The sequence below is a fragment of the Petromyzon marinus genome, chromosome 27 (genome assembly GCF_048934315.1).
Source record: "Petromyzon marinus isolate PM22_M1 ecotype Great Lakes invasive population chromosome 27, UKy_Petmar_22M1.pri1.0, whole genome shotgun sequence".
Lineage (NCBI taxonomy): Eukaryota > Metazoa > Chordata > Hyperoartia > Petromyzontiformes > Petromyzontidae > Petromyzon > Petromyzon marinus.
The window spans coordinates 5,246,902-5,267,944 of NC_133693.1; the positions used below are offsets into that span (position 1 = coordinate 5,246,902).

The 21,043-nt window shown below is 47.4% G+C and overlaps 1 protein-coding gene across 1 annotated transcript in view; it reads right to left on the reverse strand.

Moving 5' to 3' along the window:
• Positions 1-16,969, reverse strand: part of LOC116946476 (uncharacterized) — a 151,280-nt gene extending 134,311 nt beyond the window's left edge. The window contains exon 1 of the mRNA XM_032961391.2: positions 16,551-16,969. Within this exon, the coding sequence (XP_032817282.1) occupies positions 16,551-16,570 (20 nt within the window). The 5' untranslated portion in view covers positions 16,571-16,969. The remainder of the gene's footprint in view (positions 1-16,550) is intronic.
• Positions 16,970-21,043: the final 4,074 nt, after the last annotated feature.

Sequence of the window (21,043 nt, forward strand, 5' to 3'; positions counted from 1 at the left end):
GACTACGTACGGTGCGCAATAAGTTCAACATACACACACGCGCGCGCGCGCGCACGGACGATTTGAACAGTGAGTAATAAGAAGTAGTCATTGCGCTTGTACAGCTCCGTATGTCAATCTACTGATGGATGAGGTCTGCTTCCCCACGACTTGTGGGCCGCGAGGGATGTTTGGCCATACTTCACCACGGTGGTCAGTGTCGGGCTAGTGAGGGTGAAACGGGAAGGGCAGGACAGCAAATTGATTTCTGCTGCGCTTGCCCTCGACTGCCCTACAACGCCTCCTCCTGCATCCGCCTTTCACGCGTGGTAGTGGTGGTGGTCCTTCCAATATTAGGAAGCCACTGGGAGCTATGAACTTTTAATTCAAGATAGAAACCTATTAGCACGGTTGGCTACATACGGCGCGAAATAAGTTCAACAACGTACGTACATGGTCACCCATCCAATGACATCCCTTTGGCGCACCTCCATCTGTACACGCGTGAAGGAAGAATTTTATTGATTTTCTTATCTTGATATTCTCCCACACCGACGCCGATTCGAGTTATTTTTTTTCGTGAGCTATATATTTGAAAAGCAGGTGACGGGTGCCCAGTGAGATGAATGCCACGTGTCCTTGGAGCCGCAGGCCGCCTCGAGTATCCAACTTAGGTTGATCGCCACGCCGGCTTTATTTTTCTGTTTGCGGGCGAACTTTGAGAGTTGGCTACCAAATCGGACAGGGGCCTAAAATTGCCCCCCGACTGTTTCGCTTCTCACGCCGGGGGCCTTCAGTTGCGAGAGTGGAATTTAGCGCCAAAGCGGGCTGGGGTGGGGGAGAATGCATCACCAAACATGCCAATCACAAAGGCTCGGTCGGTGGGAATATTTTACTTTTGTGATCTACCAGGCTCTCGGGTAACTCGGAAAATAATTTTGAACATTTTTACATTTTTCTTTGTAACCAACTCGCAGTGTCCATCACAAGTTGACGTTTGGGGGGAATAAAAAAAAATTAGGCTGAGGCGACTCGAGTTGCCTGTCCAAATGGAAGCGAGGTATCTTTCAAATGAGAACTGGGACACACATCCAGTATACACAACAAATAAAGGCGCAGCCCTGCAATTGCTCGGTCACGACCCTGCTGGCGGATGGCCTCCACGAGAAGAAGCTCTAAAGAGTCCCTCCAGAAGGTATGCGGCCTACTATGTACTACTATTTGTATTTTACCAGGTAAGGCCCACTGAGCTATATAGCTGTCTTCTTTTTCAGAAGCGACCTGGCCACAAATGATAACTCAATGAAATGGCTCATGATCATGTGTACATTTATAGCAGCCAAATACTCTAAACGCGTGTTGTTTCTAAATGTGGAGGGAAATCCCGGAGACAAATCCAGGCGACCACGAGGAGAGAGAGAGACATGCAAACTCCAAATATAATCTTCCATGGTGGCAAGAGGTGGGAGTTACCCACACTTTACCCCACCACACGTGAACTGCCAATGAACTTTGGTGTACCCGTCGCTACGTCTAGTTGGACATAAACGGTGTCGGTGGGATTCGAGAAACTTGCAAGGCAGTCTACGCACAGGGAACACAACAAGACTGGTGGCATTTAGCATCGCGACAAAAACGCAACATTTTATCTTGAACACTAATGTCCAATATCAAATTCCGAGTGTGCAATAAGAGCTCGTGTGTGTGTGTGTTTGTATAGACAATGTAAGTAAACAGGCCTATACAACTCTCCTCGGATAACGTACATGATACACGCACACACACATTCGAGGAATACGCGAGCTTAAACGCCTTTACTTTTCGCGGAGCGCGTCGTTTAAATAGTATGTACATACGTAACGCTTTCCTTTTGTGCGTCTCAACCCCGTCAAGTTTATATTTACCCCCACAGGAGCGATTTCCCCCCCCACCCACCCGAACGGAGCAGTCGACCTTTCATTTGTTCTCCATTAATCACGCGAGAGAATAAATGTCAAGGCGCTGCCACCTTGACGATCAGACGCGATTCTCAACCATGAGTGACCCAAACAACGGAGTTTAAACCCCCACAAAACTCCAAATAAAATCATTTCCCACGCTGTGGGCACCGCGCATATTTTATACACCTCCCCCCACCCACGTCCCAACCCCATCAGCCCACCTCCTATTTGCTTTTAAAATGTTGGCGTATAAAATAAATGGGTAACTTTACCTGTGCGCCATCCATCCATCCACGTTGCAAAATGTGAAACTGCGGTCACTCGGCCGTAACGTATACATCCGGATGGAGGGGTTGGATTTCGCAGCGCGAATAAGACAGCGTCGCGTGCCACCGACTGACTGACTGCATCGACAGATTGGGTCATGGGTGCGAGGAGGAGGAGGAGGAGGCCTGCATTGACGGGCTGAAGCGCACAGGTCGCGTGTCGTGAGATACAGTTTCCTATTGTTACGTCTTTTTATACGGGCAGGAGTCTCGGAAGCGGTTCGATGATATCGAATTAAAGCGGTCTATTTGCCTAATAGGGGATGGACCCACTCACTGATTTGCAAGAGTTCTAAATGGACACTCCTGCCTCATGGCACAACCCTAACCGCACCAATTGATCCATAGGCCAGAATGGAAATAGGTACCACCATAAGGTCGCGAGACATGAGCACTCCCGATTTATCTACGACTGTATGGCTAAGAATAGTGAATTGCTTGGCAACCTTCTCATTTAAAACAGCTGTCACGTAATTCACTGTTGTTGGCCACATGAAGGAATTGCAACCACAAAAGTGAAGCTATCTCAGGTGACATATCTGCTCTGGGACTATATTGGAATTAAACTGAAGCAATTGACTGCTCTTTTTACCTACATCACAAAGAAAATGAGCAAACCTATCTCAAAATGTGAGTAAAGTAACGTCTTCATGTTTGTCATTTCCCCCCAGTTTTATGCATACTTTCCTATCGGTGTTAATGTCGCATCACGAGATAGAGAATCAATGGAAAGTGGATATCACAGAGCTGCTCCTGAGATATCATTAAGCGACATCTGGTGCAAAACCACAGAGTAGTGTTCGTCACATTGCAGTCAAAACGGATTTTGTTCATTCTCAGAGCTGTAATTTAGTCAATTTAAGTGCAGACGCAAATTGAATATGAAGGGATTTTTTTTTCGAGCAGTCATTGGTGACCGGCTTGAGACCACCAACTCAGTACATGTCACAAACGTGGTTTAATCGCAGTCTAACCTATGTGAGTCTGTGGGGTCTCTGTGCAACTCCGTGGGTCTCTATAACAGTCATTGGTGACCGGGCAGGGGGGGGGGCAACAGCTCACTAGACGTAAGATCCCGGTTTAAGCACAAACGGCTGCCTAGATTAGAACTCAGGATCTCAGCGGTGCCAACCCAACGCTCTTTGACTACTGAACAACGTGCGCTCAGCCATAAACGGCTCGCATGTGGACACCACGATTGGAGGTGATGGTCACACGCAGATAAATATCCCCCCACCGTGTAGCCCAAAGAAACTGTTTGGGGCAAAGTATTGTTGTGATTGTTGTTGCTGTTAGCGAGCACCTATTAAGGCCGGCACGGCACACAAGGGGGGTTGGGGTTTGGCCAACACCACGCCAGCCCCCGCCTTTGTATACCGAGTGGCGATGTTCACACGTCGTGCTGTACTAGTGACGAACTGGCCACGATCTGTTTACGTGACAACCCTTACTGGTTGGATGTGTCGGGTGGTGGCGGGTTTTAACGACACACATATATTTACGCGATCTAACCCAACACAACCTCTATTATGGCATGGTTAAAGTTGTTGTTGTTGTTTTTGCTGTTCGTAAATTACACGCGTGCGCCGCTTAATGATTTCCCCTCGACTTGAATGCGGGATTCAATTTGCCTCTTGGCAGCGATCCTCAGCCAAAAAAAGCGACGAGAGGAGGAGGAGGCCTCCGTGGGACCGCGCGGAGTCGCGAGGAGGGGCTCGAAGCGCCCTCGTCAGCGCCTCCACCACCACCGCGTGAGTCGCCGCGCCACTGACGGGGGCCGGGGGAGGTCGCGCCCCTCGATGGCGAGGGCCGTCGGGCGATCACGGAACGCAGAGCCACACTGCGGCCAAGATATTCGTCAATTGTGTGTGTGTGTATGTAGGTGTATCTAGGTGTGTGTGTGTATGTGTATGTAGGTGTGTCTAGGTGTGTGTGTACGTGTATGTAGGTGTGTCTAGGTGTGTGTGTACGTGTATGTAGGTGTGTCTAGGTGTGTGTGTGTACGTGTATGTAGGTGTGTCTAGGTGTGTGTGTGTGTACGTGTATGTAGGTGTGTCTAGGTGTGTGTGTGTATGTAGGTGTGTCTAGGTGTGTGTGTACGTGTATGTAGGGTTGTCTAGGTGTGTGTGTACGTGTATGTAGGTGTGTCTAGGTGTGTGTGTGTACGTGTATGTAGGTGTGTCTAGGTGTGTGTGTACGTGTATGTAGGTGTGTCTAGGTGTGTGTGTGTACGTGTGTGTAGGTGTGTCTAGGTGTGTGTGTGTACGTGTATGTAGGTGTGTCTAGGTGTGTGTGTGTACGTGTATGTAAGTGTGTCTAGGTGTGTGTGTGTACGTGTACGTAGGTGTGTCTAGGTGTGTGTGTACGTGTATGTAGGTGTGTCTAGGTGTGTGTGTGTACGTGTATGTAGGTGTGTCTAGGTGTGTGTGTGTACGTGTATGTAGGTGTGTCTAGGTGTGTGTGTGTGTACGCGTATGTAGGTGTGTCTAGGTGTGTGTGTACGTGTATGTAGGTGTGTCTAGGTGTGTGTGTGCACGTGTATGTAGGTGTGTCTAGGTGTGTGTGTGTACGTGTATGTAGGTGTGTCTAGGTGTGTGTGTGTGTACGTGTATGTAGGTGTGTTTAGGTGTGTGTGTACGTGTATGTAGGTGTGTCTAGGTGTGTGTGTGTACGTGTATGTAGGTCTGTCTAGGTGTGTGTGTGTACGTGTATGTAGGTGTGTCTAGGTGTGTGTGTACGTGAATGTAGGTGTGTCTAGGTGTGTGTGTGTACGTGTATGTAGGTGTGTCTAGGTGTGTGTGTGTACGTGTATGTAGGTGTGTCTAGGTGTGTATGTACGTGTATGTCGGTATGTCTAGGTGTGTGTGTGTGTGTACGTGGATGTAGGTGTGTCTAGGTGTGTGTGTGTGTACCGTACGCGTGTGTATATGTAGGTGTGTCTAGGTGTGTGTGTGTACCGTACGCGTGTGTATATGTAGGTGTGTGTAGGTGTGTGTGTACCGTACGCGTGTGTGTACGTGTGTGTATGTAGGTGTGTGTGTGTCGTGGGGAGCGTTAGTGTAGCGGTTATTGCGCTGCGCTATGAACCCGGCGACTCGAGTTCTATTCCCGCTCATGGCCAACACCAGTGACGGTCAACTTAGCCTCAAATGAGTATCTGGTGTAATATGTAAATATCGCCACGAGGAAGACGAAGGCGTCTGGGCGTGGTGTTGGCCACCCACCCCCTCGTTTGCTGTGCAGGCCTTTATAGGTGCTCGCTAACAGCACTTGCCCCTACAGTTTAACACGTAGGCTTTCGCGACCAATATTATTCATAATAAAGGTTTTTGGGTTAGATCGCGTTTATTTATAAATGTGTCGTAACCCTCCACCACTCGACACGGCCAATCAGCAAAAAAGTGTCACGTTGACAAAAGACAAATAATTCACTACTTCAGCCCACCGGTGTGTTGAAGAGTTAATCCACATTTACAGTTTGAGTACGACGTTTCGCTGGTAAATACATCCAGCATCATCGGGCAATTCGCCAGTTTGTTAAGACTATATGGGGATATTTGTCTTTTGTCGATGGCGAGATATCATCTGCCTCGCCTGGTATACAGGACAACTTAGATTCAATCCCGACCCCGACGCCTGTATATTTGGAGTTTGCGTGTTCTCGCCCGTGGTGGCGTGGATTTTTTTCTCCGAGCACTCCGATTTTTCCATCCACATTGAGAAACACGCCTTTAGATCGCTCAAATTATTTCCATTATTTCGCTGCTATAAATGTCCACACGATAAGCCACTTGGTTGAGCTATCATTTGTGGCCAGGTCGCGTCTGAAAAATAAACTAGCGAGCTCAGTGGGGCTTACCTGGTACCTTTCCTTAACTTCGTACTCTTATCGTGGTTTGGCATGGTTTGTGGTTGTAACGTTCTGACCCGACCCTACTAGGCATCTGTGAAAAAAAACAACTTCATAGCTCATCGGATTTCTCGCGTGCGTTTTTCTCCGGATCCTCCACTCTTTCCCTCCACGTATAAAAACAAAAAGCCACACGCTCACATTATTTGTTTGCTGTCCATTCCCACATCTCAATCTTAAAAAAAAAAATGCACGATGTTAATAAACGCATTGAGGTCGATGAAACAAAGTAGTTTAATTTGTGTGTTCGATTATTTACCTTCTAAAATACTCTGGCCATGTCTCGCACCTCCAGAAAGGGTATCTCGCATCCCATGGGACTGCGTGCACCCCGGGTTTAGAGCCACTGCTTTAGAGCCACTTACTCGCATTTCCAGCCTCTCAATCCTCCTCTGTTGCTGCATTGGACCGAGGTCTATACCGATGCCATCGTAGCTTAGAGAGTCACTTATTTTTGCAAAGACACCACTGCTGTACAAGCGTCTGTGTATTATGCCGAGCTTAAAAGGTGGCGCATGGTGCATGTTTGTATAGCCAACAGATATATGTGTGTGTGTATATCCTCCACGTGTGTGTGTGCGCGTGTCTGTGTCACGTGCGAGTGTGTGAATAGCTAACAGCGCGACTCCGGTGAGTGATCTCATACGACCGACCACAGAGTCACGTCCACTGCCCGCATCGATCATTCGCCAGCAGCGTTTCAGATGCTCACGACGTGTGAGAGAGTGTGAGAGAGTGACAGAGTGAGAGTGTGAGTAAGTGAGAGTGTGAGAGCGTGAGAGAATGAGAGCGTGAGAGAGTGACAGAGTGACAGAGTGACAGAGTGAGAGAGTGACAGAGTGAGAGGGTGACAGAGTGAGAGAGTGACAGAGTGAGAGAGTGAGAGCGTGAGAGCGTGAGAGAGTGAGAGCGTGAGAGAGTGACAGAGTGAGAGAGTGACAGAGTGAGAAAGTGAGAGTGTGAGAGAGTGACAGAGTGAGAGAGTGACAGAGTGACAGAATGAGAGAGTGACAGAGTGAGAAAGTGAGAGTGTGAGAGAGTGAGAGAGTGACAGAGTGAGAAAGTGAGAGTGTGAGAGAGTGACAGAGTGAGAGAGTGACAGAGTGAGAAAGTGAGAGTGTGAGAGAGTGACAGCGTGAGAGAGTGACAGAGTGAGAGAGTGACAGAGTGAGAGAGTGAGAAAGTGAGAGAGTGAGATTGTGAGAGGGTGAGACAAAGGCGGCCGGGCGTGGTGCTGGCCACTCACACCCTCGTGTGCCGTGCCGGCCTTCATTAGTGCTCGCTAACAGCACTTGCCCCAACAGTCTGTTGTTGTGAAAGAGCGATGACGGAGGGCCATCGCCCGAAACGTCGCCGATTATATATGTTCTCCTCTTCAGGCTAGAGTGTCTCGAATATGTACAAATTGCTGAGCAACTCCCGGCCGTCCGAACGAATAAGCAGGAAAATGAAGACAAGGGCGGTTAACAACAATTACAATAACGTGTGTTTATATAACAGCGCCATTCATGCAAATTGTAATCTCGAAAAGCTTAACATTTTAACCCACCACAAACACGCACGCATCTTCAAATTCCCTCCCCCCCTCCTCCCCCCTCCTCCCCCCCCCCCCCCCCACTAGAATAGAAATAAAGCGTCTTAATAAAAGATGTACACGAGAACACCGCAGACGAACAAACCAAAATGCGACCAAGAGAGTGAAGGCGACCGGAGCACCGACCACGTGGGTGAAAAACCAATCGCTGGCGACTTCCCACCGAGCCCAGGGAAGCAATGCTAACAACATCATCGGTTTCTTTTTTTGGGGAGGGGGTAAGATATAAATGTGTCGTTAAACCCACCACCACCCGACACAGCCAATTAGTAACGGTGTGTCACGTCGACAAAACGTGCCAATTCGTTACTAGTCCGGCACACCGGCGTGTGGGAGAGTAAACGCGCAGCATTTGCAATTCGAGTACGGTGACGTTTCGCCGGCAAACTGCAAGCCGCCTCGTCGGGCGACAGCCAGAATTAGTCGCGAAGCCCTGCGCGTTCAACCAACGCGAGCGACGGCAGTCGGGATGTGGGATGCGTGCCGTACAATCGCTGTTGCGCGTGCCAATTAGGAACCCCATCCCCCTCAAATCATTGAACCCCTCCCGACACGTGGGCTATGAGCAGCAGCAATAAAGGACGTTCCAAGCGTGATCGTCTGTCCCCCCTTCTCCGCACTTTCGTCGTGCCTGACCGGTGTTTGCACTAAGGCCAAGAGCATAGCGCGACAGCCCGACACACGCCAATGCCTTCACTGCACGCACGCACACACAATGTTTGTTCGGCTTGGGCATGAAGAATTGGCTTTGATATACCTAAGACGAGTGTAAGACCCTTATGAATTTAAATAATATTTATTTAGGAATTTGCCCCAAGAAAGCCTCTCGTGATTGTCAAAGTTGTTCTGTTTGTTTGCTTAATCCTGCCGTGTGCCGGTTTAGAATTGTTTGGCCAGTGCAGTTGATGATGAGTACGGCTTCAAGTGCCGTGTTACAGCGGCCCGCTCTCAACGCCGCACTGCTGGATGATGATAATGGTGGTGGTGTTCTCTCCCAACGCCTTTCGGTCACGAGGGTCGTTTGATCATACCTCGCCACGGTGGACGATGCGAATTGGTGACGACGAGAGTGCTTGCGACGGAAAATATATATCACTCGCCTGCTGATGTTGGCCGTGATCGGGAATCGAACTCGGGTTTTCCGGGTGCGTAGTGCTTTGTGCTAACCGCTGCCACCACCACTCTCTCTCGGTCTCTTGCACGCACAATTAAGCACCTTCCACTGAAACTCCACGCAAATAGCCCTGTGCTATAATAAACAACGCAAGCAGACGCATACTTTCTGTACTGCCTCTTGTAGGAAATGCAGCATCGCTCGGCAGGTCGGTGTCTTGCACATGCTCCCATCTCTGTGTGATCCACTAACTCCGCCGAGTAGGTGGTGGAAAGGAGACTTGTTCAGCGGTCATCATCCAACCACATTTTAGTTTAGGCAAATAAACATACAACATGAACAATACTATTTGCCGTGTAGGCTTCCGTGGTTGTGCTGTGTACGGCTCTCCGCCGTCTGTGTGTTTTTTTCTGGTTGTACCGCACGTTGTTCCGCACGAAGTCCGACGTTTCGTTCCACGCGCTCGCGAGGTTCTTCAGAAAAAATCCCATCGCAGATAGCCACATACATTCATACACACACATCTATCACAACCACGAAAACCCACGCAGTGAAAGTACCGTCCATGGTCTAGACACTTTTGCTGCATTGCCATCACTTGGCAGGCGCAGTGATTGTCCGCGAATGAAGAGGTCTACTGGAATAATTTGATAACCCACGTGGTACACATTCATTCATTAAATCACCTGTCATGGCTTCTTTGACACCCGCGAATGAAGAGGTCTACTGGAATAACTTGATAACCCACGTGGTACGCATTTATTCATTAAATAACCTGTCGTGACCTCTTTGACACCCGCGAATGAAGAGGTCTACTGGAATAATTTGATAACCCACGTGGTATGCATTTATTCATTAAATCACCTGCCATGGCTTCTTTGACACCCGCGAATGAAGAGGTCTACTGGAATAATTTGATAACCCACGTGGTACACATCTATTCATTAAATCACCTGTCATGGGTTCTTTGACACCCGCGAATGATGAGGTCTACTGGAATAATTTGATAACCCACGTGGTACGCATTCCTTCATTAAATAACCTGTCGTGACCTCTTTGACATCCGCGAATGAAGAGGTCTACTGGAATAACTTGATAACCCACGTGGTACGCATTTATTCACGTGGTGATGGTGTACTGCTACGCTGGCAGTGGTGCACGAACACAAACAATAATATATATTTTTTAAAATCAATACATTCGTCAATAACACTGTGGCCTAACATGAGGGCGACGTTTCGGGTAATAGCCCTTCTTCAAATACGTAAAATTAAATAATTTATAAATATATAATAGATGACGTTCTTCATATCCCCGTCGTTGTTGATGTGCTGGGATGAAACGTCACCTAATATATATAGTTCCGTAGAGGGCGGTGTTGACGAATGTGTGTAGTTTTTTTGATCTATTGAAACCCGCTTGCCCCCGATGTTCAACTACGCAGCTCCATCATGAGCGACACAAAACGCTGCCAAACGTTGTGCGTCACCACAGACATCATCATCACATTCGTGTCCCCCTCTACCTGCCGTCATACCTATACACGCACACACATATTATTCGGTGATAATTGGTTACTCAGTTAAAACAAAACAAAAACTACTCGATTTGTTCGTAAGGTGGTCGATCATACAAAGGTCAGCACACGTAATTTATTCGTAAAGCGCTCTGGCAAGACCGTCGCAGGAATCCTCTAAATAAGGGGTGGGGAACCTTTTTTCTGCCAAGGGCCATTTGGATATTTATAACATCATTCGCGGGCCATACAAAATTATCAACTTAAAAATTAGCCCGTTATATTTGGTCAAACTTTTCGTTAACTCACCCCTAATGCGATGGCTGGAACTGCTTCTCTTTTGGCGAGGCGTGTGACGATGTTAGCTGGTATTGATGATGTTGCTACTCGCAGCTGCTTTTCCAGGTTTTGCTCCTAGATTTATTGAATTTCGAGTCCCGCCTGCGGTTGCCTTGGCAGAGCCACACCAAATTATTTCGCGGGCCTCATATGGCCCGCGGGCCTTACACGGCCCGCGGGCCGGACGTTCCCCACCCCTGCTCTAAATGAATAACAACATGATTGCCGATAATTTAAGAATTGTATTTTACCGGCAATTAAACTGTCACTGTTTCCAATTAGAAGCAAGATAAATTACTAGACTTGTCAGATATATTTTTTATATATATTTATATCCTACCTCGTATTCACTCCGTCCCAAATGAATGTTTTTTTTGTATCTATATGGAAGATAAATAAATAAGAATCTATATTCTTAGCTCTTTCGGTAAAGTCACGTTGAAGGGAAACAATAAAATAATAAAATATATATAAAACAATAAAAAGCATTTGATAAACCATTTCAGGTCGTAATTGATTGTTCACGCTTACGGTGGCTTTCAGACAGCATACATTAATTTTTCGTCTCCCCCCTCCTCTTTTCAGAACATAGATGGACTCGTCCATCTAAATAAACTGTCAAATCGCTGCGCATGGCGCTGACGTTTTTTAAATAAATAAATAGATACACCGTTTGAAAATACATAAATTAATGCGAACCGACACACCTGATGACGACCGTTTGTGTTATGGTCGAAACGTCGTGAGAATTTTTATTGTTTTATATATATTTTATTATTTTATTGTTTCCCTTCAACGAGACTTTACCGAAAGAGCTAAGAATATGAATTACTGCAGTCACGAAAGCTTTAAATAAAAAAATAAGAATCTGTCAGTGGATGGAGCGGTTGGTGCAGTGGTTTGCACCCTGTGTTGCAGACCGGGCGATCTGAGCTCGATTCCGGGCCCATGTAGGTGACAAAGACAAAGATCCCCCGTATAGCCTTAACAGACTGTAGGGGCAAGTGCTGTTAGCGAGCACCTATAAAGGCTGGCACGGCACACGAGGGGGTGGGTGGCCAACACCACGCCCGGCCACCTTTGTCTCCCCTCGTAGCGAAGTTTACACACCGCATCAGGTACTCATGTGAGGATGAGTCGACCTAGGAGAAGCCCAGGACCGATTCAGATAATCGTCACCGGTTTTGGCCGTGAGCTGGAATCGAACCCGGGTCTCCAGGTTCGTAGCGCAGCGCGCTAACCGCTACACCACCGCTCCCCATGTAGTTGAACACCAGCGGCCACCCACAGCCAACAACAAACTCGCACTGATCTGCGTGGTGAAGTAGGGTCACAGAGCTCTCAATGACAAACGCTCCTTTAGTTTATTTTGGCCGGGTAACTCTTGCAAATATATTCCGGTGTCTCGAATTCTCACTCCTGTCGTTTTTGTTTCTTTATTGTTGTAACCTTCTAAACCCCGTGCTCCTACTGGGCATGTGTGGGAAACAAAGAGCTTCATAGCTCATCGGATTTCTCTAGTCTAAATAAAGATTCTGATTCTGAAATAAGATTGAATTTAAAGGCCTTCGCCCAGAAGATTAATCACGAAACAAAACGGAATTCATTCGATGGCTGCTGTTTGACCATATTTCACCACGCTCGTCATTAAGGGATGATGAAGGGAAGGGGGAGGACCAGTTTAGATATCACTCACTCGCCGTCGATGTCTATCCGTGGCCGGGAATCCAACTCAGGTTGCCAGGTTTTTGTCACACTGCTCCCTATCCTCCTTCTATTTTGCTGATAACCCAATCCACGTGATTGTATCATCGCTCCGCAGATGGCGGTCGCACGACGGACTTAATAATTCACTCCCTGCATCCACTTAATTAACCCCGCTCCTACGCTCAACGCAAGCCGACCCCACATCTCAGGACGATGAAGCTCGTGTGGGTTACCGACGTTTTAGCGCGACACCCCAACCAGCAGTGGTGGTTGCTGGCAGATGGGGAGCTTGATGAAGGGATTACATTTAGTTGCTTCCCGCACCCCCCCCCCAAGTTCGATGTATAAATTCCGAGCGAGGTGACAGGAGAGATAGGGAGAAGAGCGAGAGGCGGGGGGTAGAGATGTAGTGCGTTGAGAGAAGAGAGATGACAGATTGGTACAGAAACGTAGCGGAACGAGAGCGAGAGAGGGAGAGATGCAGACACGGGGCAACGACTGAGACCAGAAGCCAGATCGAAATGAGAGCGAATAATTGGCTTCTTAAAATAACATTTATATTTTTGTCGATTTCCATTCGAGCCTGTACTTGAATGGGGAGTTCCCTTGAGCTACTTGGGACCCTAGGCACTTTGTGTTATGCCTCCAGCGCCACCCCTGCGCAAACCGACTCACGTCGGAGATTTTGTGTGACTGAGACGGACGCGCGCACGAACCGAGATAAGACGAGACACTGTCAATAGACACTCTCAATAGACACTATCAACACTCTAAATAGACACTCTCAATAGACACTCTCAACAGACACTCTCAATAGACACTCTCAACAGACACTCTCAATAGACACTCTCAACAGACACTCTCAACAGACACTATCAACAGACACTCTCAACAGACACTATCAATAGACACTCTCAACACAGACACTCTCAATAGACACTCTCAACAGACACTCTCAATAGACACTCTAAATAGATACTCTCAATAGACACTCTCAATAGACACTCTCAACAGACACTCTCAATAGACACTATCAACAGACACTATCAACAGACACTCTCAACAGACACTATCAACAGACACTCTCAACAGACACTCTCAACAGATACTCTCAACAGACACTCTCAACAGACACTCTCAACAGACACTCTCAATAGACACTCTCAACAGACACTCTCAATAGACACTCTCAACAGACACTCTCAATAGACACTATCAACAGACACTCTCAACAGACACTATCAACACAGACACTCTCAACAGACACTCTCAACAGACACTCTCAATAGACACTCTAAATAGACACTCTCAATAGACACTCTCAATAGACACTCTCAACAGACACTCTCAATAGTCAATCTCAACAGACAATCTCAACAGACACTCTCAGGAGCCTCTTAGCCGTCATTGCTTCACCAAACCGCAAGCCGCGAACGAACGCTTCCCCAAAGCAACCACCATTAAATATGCAACGTAATTAAACACATTAGGCACCGCAGCACGGTTTTCCAACGTGAAGCAAATTGAAACGTACACACACACGCTGACAAAGCCACCCACCCTGATGATTGTATCGATTTAACTCGAGGCAATTAAGAACAAAAAGCGATTTGGGACAAGGCGCGCGCACTTCTGCGCTGGGCGTGTGGTGTCCGTGTGTGTGTGTCCCTTTTGTTACGGGGAGCGGTAGCGTAGTGGTTAGCGCACTGCGCACTGCGCTACGAACCTGGCGACCCGAGTTCGAATCCCGCTCACGGCTAACACCCAGTGACGATTATCTGAACCAGTCCTGGGCCTCCCCTAGGTCGACTCAGCCTCAAATAAGTCCCTGGTGTGGTTTGTAAAAAAATCGCCACGAGGGAGACAAAGGCGGCCGAGCGTGGTGCTGGCCACCCACCCCCTCGTGTGCCGTGCAGGCCTTCATAGGTGCTCGCTAACAGCACTTGCCACAAACGTCTCTTGAGGCTACACGGGGGATCTTTGTGTCTTGTATCTGCATAAACGTGTGGCCGCTGCTGCAGCTGCCGCCCTTCATAGGTGCTGCTACTCGCGAACAGCACTTGCAGCGGCACCACGTCTACGAAGGCTACACGCGGGGGAAATCTTCGTCTTTGTGCAAACACGTGGACGCGTTGAACGCACCACCGGTGAGGTGGGAGTGGGGGTACGGCAGAGTTAATTAAATAGCGTTCGTTATACTCGTTCAATAATTCACGGGGGGGGAGGGGGGAGGCTTTAATTATGAACGAGTGCCTGATACGCACAAAAGTTCAAATCCTGGTTGCGGACGGGTTGACCCAGCCCATCATCATCCACCCCCCCACCCCGGGGGTCGATAAAGCGAGTACAGGTGTGAATGCTGTGTACGTGTGTAGTTGTGAATACTGTGTGTACAGGTGTGCATGATGTGTACGTGTATAGTTTTGGATACTGTGTGTACAGGTGTGCATGCTGTGTGCGTGTATAGTTGTGGATACTGTGTGTACAGGTGTGAATGCTGTGTGTGTAGTTGTGGATACTGTATGTACAGGTGTGCATGCTGTGTGTGTAGTTGTGGATACTGTATGTACAGGTGTGCATGCTGTGTACGTGTGTAGTTGTGGATACTGTGTACAGGTGTGCATGCTGTGTACGTGTGTAGTTGTGGATACTGTGTGTACAGGTGTGAATGCTGTGTGTGTAGTTGTGGATACTGTGTGTACAGGTGTGAATGCTGTGTGCGTGTGTAGCTGTGGATACTATGTGTACAGGTGTGCATGATGTGTACGTGTATAGTTTTGGATACTGTGTGTACAGGTGTGAATGCTGTGTAGGTGTGTAGTTGTGGATACTGTGTGTACAGGTGTGAATGCTGTGTACGTGTGTAGTTGTGCATACTGTATGTATAGGTGTGAATGGTGTGTACGTGTGTAGTTGTGGATACTGTGTGTACAGGTGTGAATGCTGTGTACGTGTGTAGTTGTGGATACTGTGTGTACAAGTGTGAATACTGTGTACGTGTGTAGTTGTGCATACTGTATGTATAGGTGTGAATGCTGTGTACGTGTGTAGTTGTGGATACTGTGTGTACAGGTTTGAATGGTGTGTACGTTTGTCGTTGTGGATCCTGTGTGTACAGGTGTGCATGCTGTGTACGTATATAGTTGTGGATACTGTGTGTACAGGTGTGAATGCTGTGCACGTGTGTAGTTGTGGATACTGTGTGTACAGGTGTGAATGGTGTGTACGTGTGTAGTTGTGGATACTGTGTACAGGTGTGAATGCTGTGTGCGTGTGTAGCTGTGGATACTGCGTGTACAGGTGTGAATGCTGTGTGCGTGTGTAGCTGTGGATACTGTGTGTACAGGTGTGAATGCTGTGTGTGTAGTTGTGCATACTGTATGTATAGATGTGCATGCTGTGTATTGAGGGGAGCGGTGGCGCAGTAATTAGCGCACTGCGGTCCGACAGCTTGCAAGCCGACTGAGGCTAATATCAGTCGCAAGTGGTATCTGAACCGGTCATGCACCTCCCCTAGTACTGTAAACAACATTACCACTTTAATAGCTGCTCGCTAACAGCACTTGTAATATGGTGGATGTTTGCATTTACACTGCGTATGTAGACGGCTGTGTGTGTGTGCGTGTATCGAGTTGGGTATACACAGGTGTGAAGAGCGGTGGCGCAGTGGTCAGCGCATTATCGATGAGAACCTGGGGGGGGGGAGGGGACACGCGTCTTATTCGGGACCACGAAAAATCATCGGCACACTTGGGTCGACTCAGCCTCAAACGACTACAACTGGTTCGACATTTCAACATCACCAGTGGGGGAGACAAAGGCAGCCGGGCACGTCATCCCCCCCCCCCTTCTCTCCCCTATCATCTCCGGTCAGCCGTTACGGACCTTAATAGCTGTTCGCTAACAACACACGCGGCAACAAGAACCATTAAGTCCATAGTGGAAACACGTATTTTAATACACTCGTAAACAGAGCTAACGCCTGCTGCACGCGCACGATACCCTTAGACAATGCGATCCAACTGTCCTTAATTCGCCATCCGCTGATTTACCGCGTACATTATCAAGAATGCGAAAAACATCGGCAAAAATATCGATCATCAAAACACGGCACACGCGTCTTACCTGTGCACTGCAATAGACATGCCCGATGCATTCGTCGGGAATAAAAAGAAAAATCTCTTCTGCCCCTTTGCTCAAATCCACGCGAATGAAGGATGCTAATAAATCTTAGCTGTCACGTGCAGAGTCGAGATGCGTGAATGCGCACTCCACTCTCAGCCTGCGCCGAGTGTAACAACTCCACCTCTACCGCTGCGCGAGTCGATGGTGCGCACGTCCCTCCATCACCCTCTCCTCAGTAATTCCACCTTCTTCTACCACCTCATTTAGAAGCCTCGGTATACCCAATATTCAGCGACCACCACCAACAACCACCACTACCACCACCACCACCAGCAATCAAAACTCCCACACATGAGACGCACGCACATACACACCCAACCCCGCCACCAACAGCCACCCACCACCTCCAAAACAGCACCCTGACACCACCACCACCCACCCACCCACCCCTCCCTCTCCCCACCACCACCTCCTCCTTTCCCCCGTAACCAGTGCTGATGACACACTCCCGAGATGACTGTCCGCTCACACTTGATGGCTCCTGCCAGCTGGCGGTAAGGTGGTGGGAGGGGGGGGAGTGCAATTATTTCAAGCCACCGTGGAACCTATACAAGCGTGCCTCGCCTGCGGTTTGGAGCGAGGGACGACATCGATGCGGTTACAAGACGACGCGGTGGGAACGGCTGAGAGATCGCGAGGGGGGGCTGGGACGGGCTAAGTAGATAAATAAATAACGCCACAAACAGACGTCTTTGAAGTCCACATCGCGGAACATAAGGAGGTGGATTTGACACGCAAGGAGGACTCGGGCACATCACCAATGAGACAGCGTCAGGCGTGGTCAAATTTAGTCCGGATGAAATTCCATCCCTGCCGTTGTAAGGCGACACACAATGTCGTAGCAGCAGCAACAAAAATAAGAATGATGTGGGGGGGGGTTGTTGCCACCCGCCTAGAAAACGTGTCAGCATTTTCATTGTAGTCTACACAGTATATTCCATAATTTCGAGTCGTGGCGGCTCAAATTCCTTCCGCGATCCGCCAACCCCACCAGCAGAACAGGTGTGCGTGATGTCATTTATCTATTAATGAAAACCTCGCCGAGTCTCGAGACTCGTTTTTTCAGGAGGGTCCTGTAATGGGATGTTTAAATGCGTCTTTTGCATCCTGCGAGAATACCCAAGGGCACGGTTTGATAAACACTTAAAGGTCCGCACAGAGGTCCACCAACCCACTTGTTGTGCTACTCCCATATATCGCCACCGTCTCAGAGCCCAGCGGCTTTGTGAGTTCCACGCATCTCGGCTAGATTCACCGAAGCTTCACATCCTGAGCGCCTAGACCCACGGGCATGTTCCTACACGTGCGTACGGCGCAGTTAAAAAAAATGGTAAAGGCGCATCCCTGCAATTGCCTGCTCACGCCACGGATAGTGCGAAGGGCTTTCACTCGAGACGGTTCTAGGGAGCCCATCTAGACGGTATTTGGCCTACTCTTACACGCTAGTCAAGACTCTTTGGTAGTCGTGGGAGTTAGCTCACAAAAGTTGTTTTGGCCGTTTTCATTGTATTTCCAATGTGCATGTATGTTGAACTTCTTTCGCACCGTACGTAGCCATCATTGAACCGTGCCCTGGCACCTGATTCGTCGTTCTAAGAAAGTGGAACAAAGGAGGATCAAAAAACATCGCTCACCGTTTAAACATTCGCGACACCCTTGTTTTAAGGGGGGGGGGGGGGGGTGGACACGTGGACCTGAGGGTCACGTCGCTGGAAGGGAGCAGCCGAGTGGCAAAGGAGACACAAAGCCCCGAGATAAACAACGAAAGCGGAGCGATGACATTAGCTAACGTCCAAGGTGCTGCTGGCTGGATTGTCACATCGCGGGACCGTGAGGCCTGGCATCAGCTCTTTATCCAGCAGTGGGTTGATCATGGCTGATAGTTGTGAGCCAGGAGACGATTAATACAAAAAAAACTACCCAACACATACGAAGCCGTCGCGTGGACAATGATCTCACAAACACCAAGATGTCTGAGCTCGCAAACCCCGCTTCGCACTGACCGGCTGTAATTCCATCCGAATAAATCTGGGTTTCACTTCGACCCTAATAGCAATCGTGTCCGATTCGACTCTTCATTCGAGCTGGAGGCAAGTACTTGCATCGGCCCAGACCAGGTTCTTTGACTTGTCCGTGCAATCTGAAGTGGCGAAAGTTCAGTGTTAAGTTTTATATTTATATAAGAACACGTAAAAAAAAATACTTTTAAAGGCCACATAAATTGGTACCACTATTTTGCAGGACTGCGAGGGATGGCGGTAAGTTTTTTTGTTTATAAAAACACAAAAAAATTACTTTCACGGGCCCACGTAAATTGGTACCACTATTTTGCAGGACTGCTAGGGATGGCACTAAGTTTTTTATTTATTATATAAAAACACTAACAAAATTATTTTCACAGGGACACGTAAATTGGTACCACTATTTTGCAGGACTGCGAGTGATGTCGGTGGATCAATCATGGCTGATGTTTTGACTTTCTTATTTTCTTTTCCACTCCCCTGCTTATACGCAAACTCTATTGAAGCTTGTTGCTTCCTGAGAAGCGCCTGGGCACGTGGTCGCGGGAAGCCGTTATATACATGGCATTGTGTATTATTGTGTTTTGTGTTGTATTGTTTTGTTGTGTTTCGTTGTGTTGTATCGTGCTGTATTGTGTTTTAATGAGTTGTATTATTATTGTGTTGTATTGTTTTGTTTCGTTTTGTTGGGTTGTTTTAATGAGTTGTATTGTGATGTATTGTGTTGTATTGTTTTATTGTGATGTATTGTGTCGTATTGTGTTGTATTGTTTTATTGTGATGTATTGTGTTGTATTATTTTATTGAGTTGTATTGTTTTATTGTGTTGTATTGTGTTTTAATGAGTTTTATTGTGTTGTATTGTTTTTATGAGTTGTATTGAGTTTTTGTGATGTGTTGTATGTATGACGTTGAAAACTTTACCGCTTCCAGTGCCACCGGCTTCAGCTGCTGGCATTGATATATAATTCAATGACCATGAGAGCGAACGTAGGAGACACGCACACACGTTTAGTTTGGCATGATTAACGCGTCTGAACTTGAACGCTCGCTTTAAGAAGCCTTATAATCGATACAAATGTAAACTATTTTTTATTTTACCAGGTAATGCCCACTTAGCAATGTCGCTGTTGAGTGTACCAGCCTGCAATAGATTGTGTCCGTCCGTCCGTCCCCTTTCAATACTTTAACGAAGTGAAATCTCGTGCTGTTGGGTGTAAAATCAGCAATAGACAGCGCAGAGACTTGTCCTACCAGCCCACCCTGCAGGGACCTGTTTTATATGCATTCAAATCTTGACTTAAATCTTTCGTGACTGCAGGAATTCATATTCTTTGGGTCTTTCGGTAAAGGCACGTAGATAGGTTCAAAGAAAATAACAAAAAAAAACTACGTTTCGATCACATCAGGATGACGATCACTTGTGTTGTGATCGAAACGTCGTAGTTTGTTATTTTCTTTGAACCTATCTACGTGACTTTACCGAAAGACCCAAAGAATATGCACTCACTAACGTGAAGGGCTCACAACCGACGATATCTCACACCTATCCCTCTATTTAAGGAACGAAACAGGAGGGCCTTCTCCACAAATCTGGCTTCCGTCTGATGATGCTAGTTGTAATTAGTGGCGATATAATCAATGTACTCAATATATTCTCCACTATGGCAGTTTATAATAAAAAAAATATTAGTTGGAGGCATATTATAATTTTGAGAGATAGAAGTGTAATGTATGACTTATTGTTAGTAGCTCAGCTTAGTGGAGAATATATTGAGTACCTTGATTATATTAATGTAGTTTTCACATCGGTTTATTGTATGAGTCGGGCAGTTGCAGTTCTTTAGCGTCAATATACTAAATGCCTCTGTTGATATGTAAACTCTGACTTTAACATAGCTACTTCGGTGACCAGTTACATGCTAATTCCTCACATTAACATCATGCTAATCTACCAGTTACATGCTAATTTCCGACTTTAACATCCTGCTAATCTATCACATTAACTTAGCTACTTCAATGCTAAATTCTTCTGTTGATATGTAAACTCCTTTGTCAAGGCGCTCTGCTCCTCCCACCCAGCTTAAACGACGCTGCCAAGCTTAGCAGTGTTCATTGGAGCGCTGTCTTTCCGACAGTTGTTTCTTCACCTGAAGACGGCTGCTTGTGTGGTGGCCGAAACGTCGTGAGAATTTTATTGTTTTATTATTTCCCTTCTACGTGACTTTACCGAAAGAACCAATAAGATGAATCCATGCAGTCACGAAAGCTTTAAATAAAAACACAGTAAATGTTGTGGATATGCTCTCCATCATACCGGTGTGCTGTACTAGTAACGAATTTCCATGTTCTGTTTACGTGACAAACCTTACTGTCGGGTGGTGGCGGCTTTAACGACACATTTACGCGATC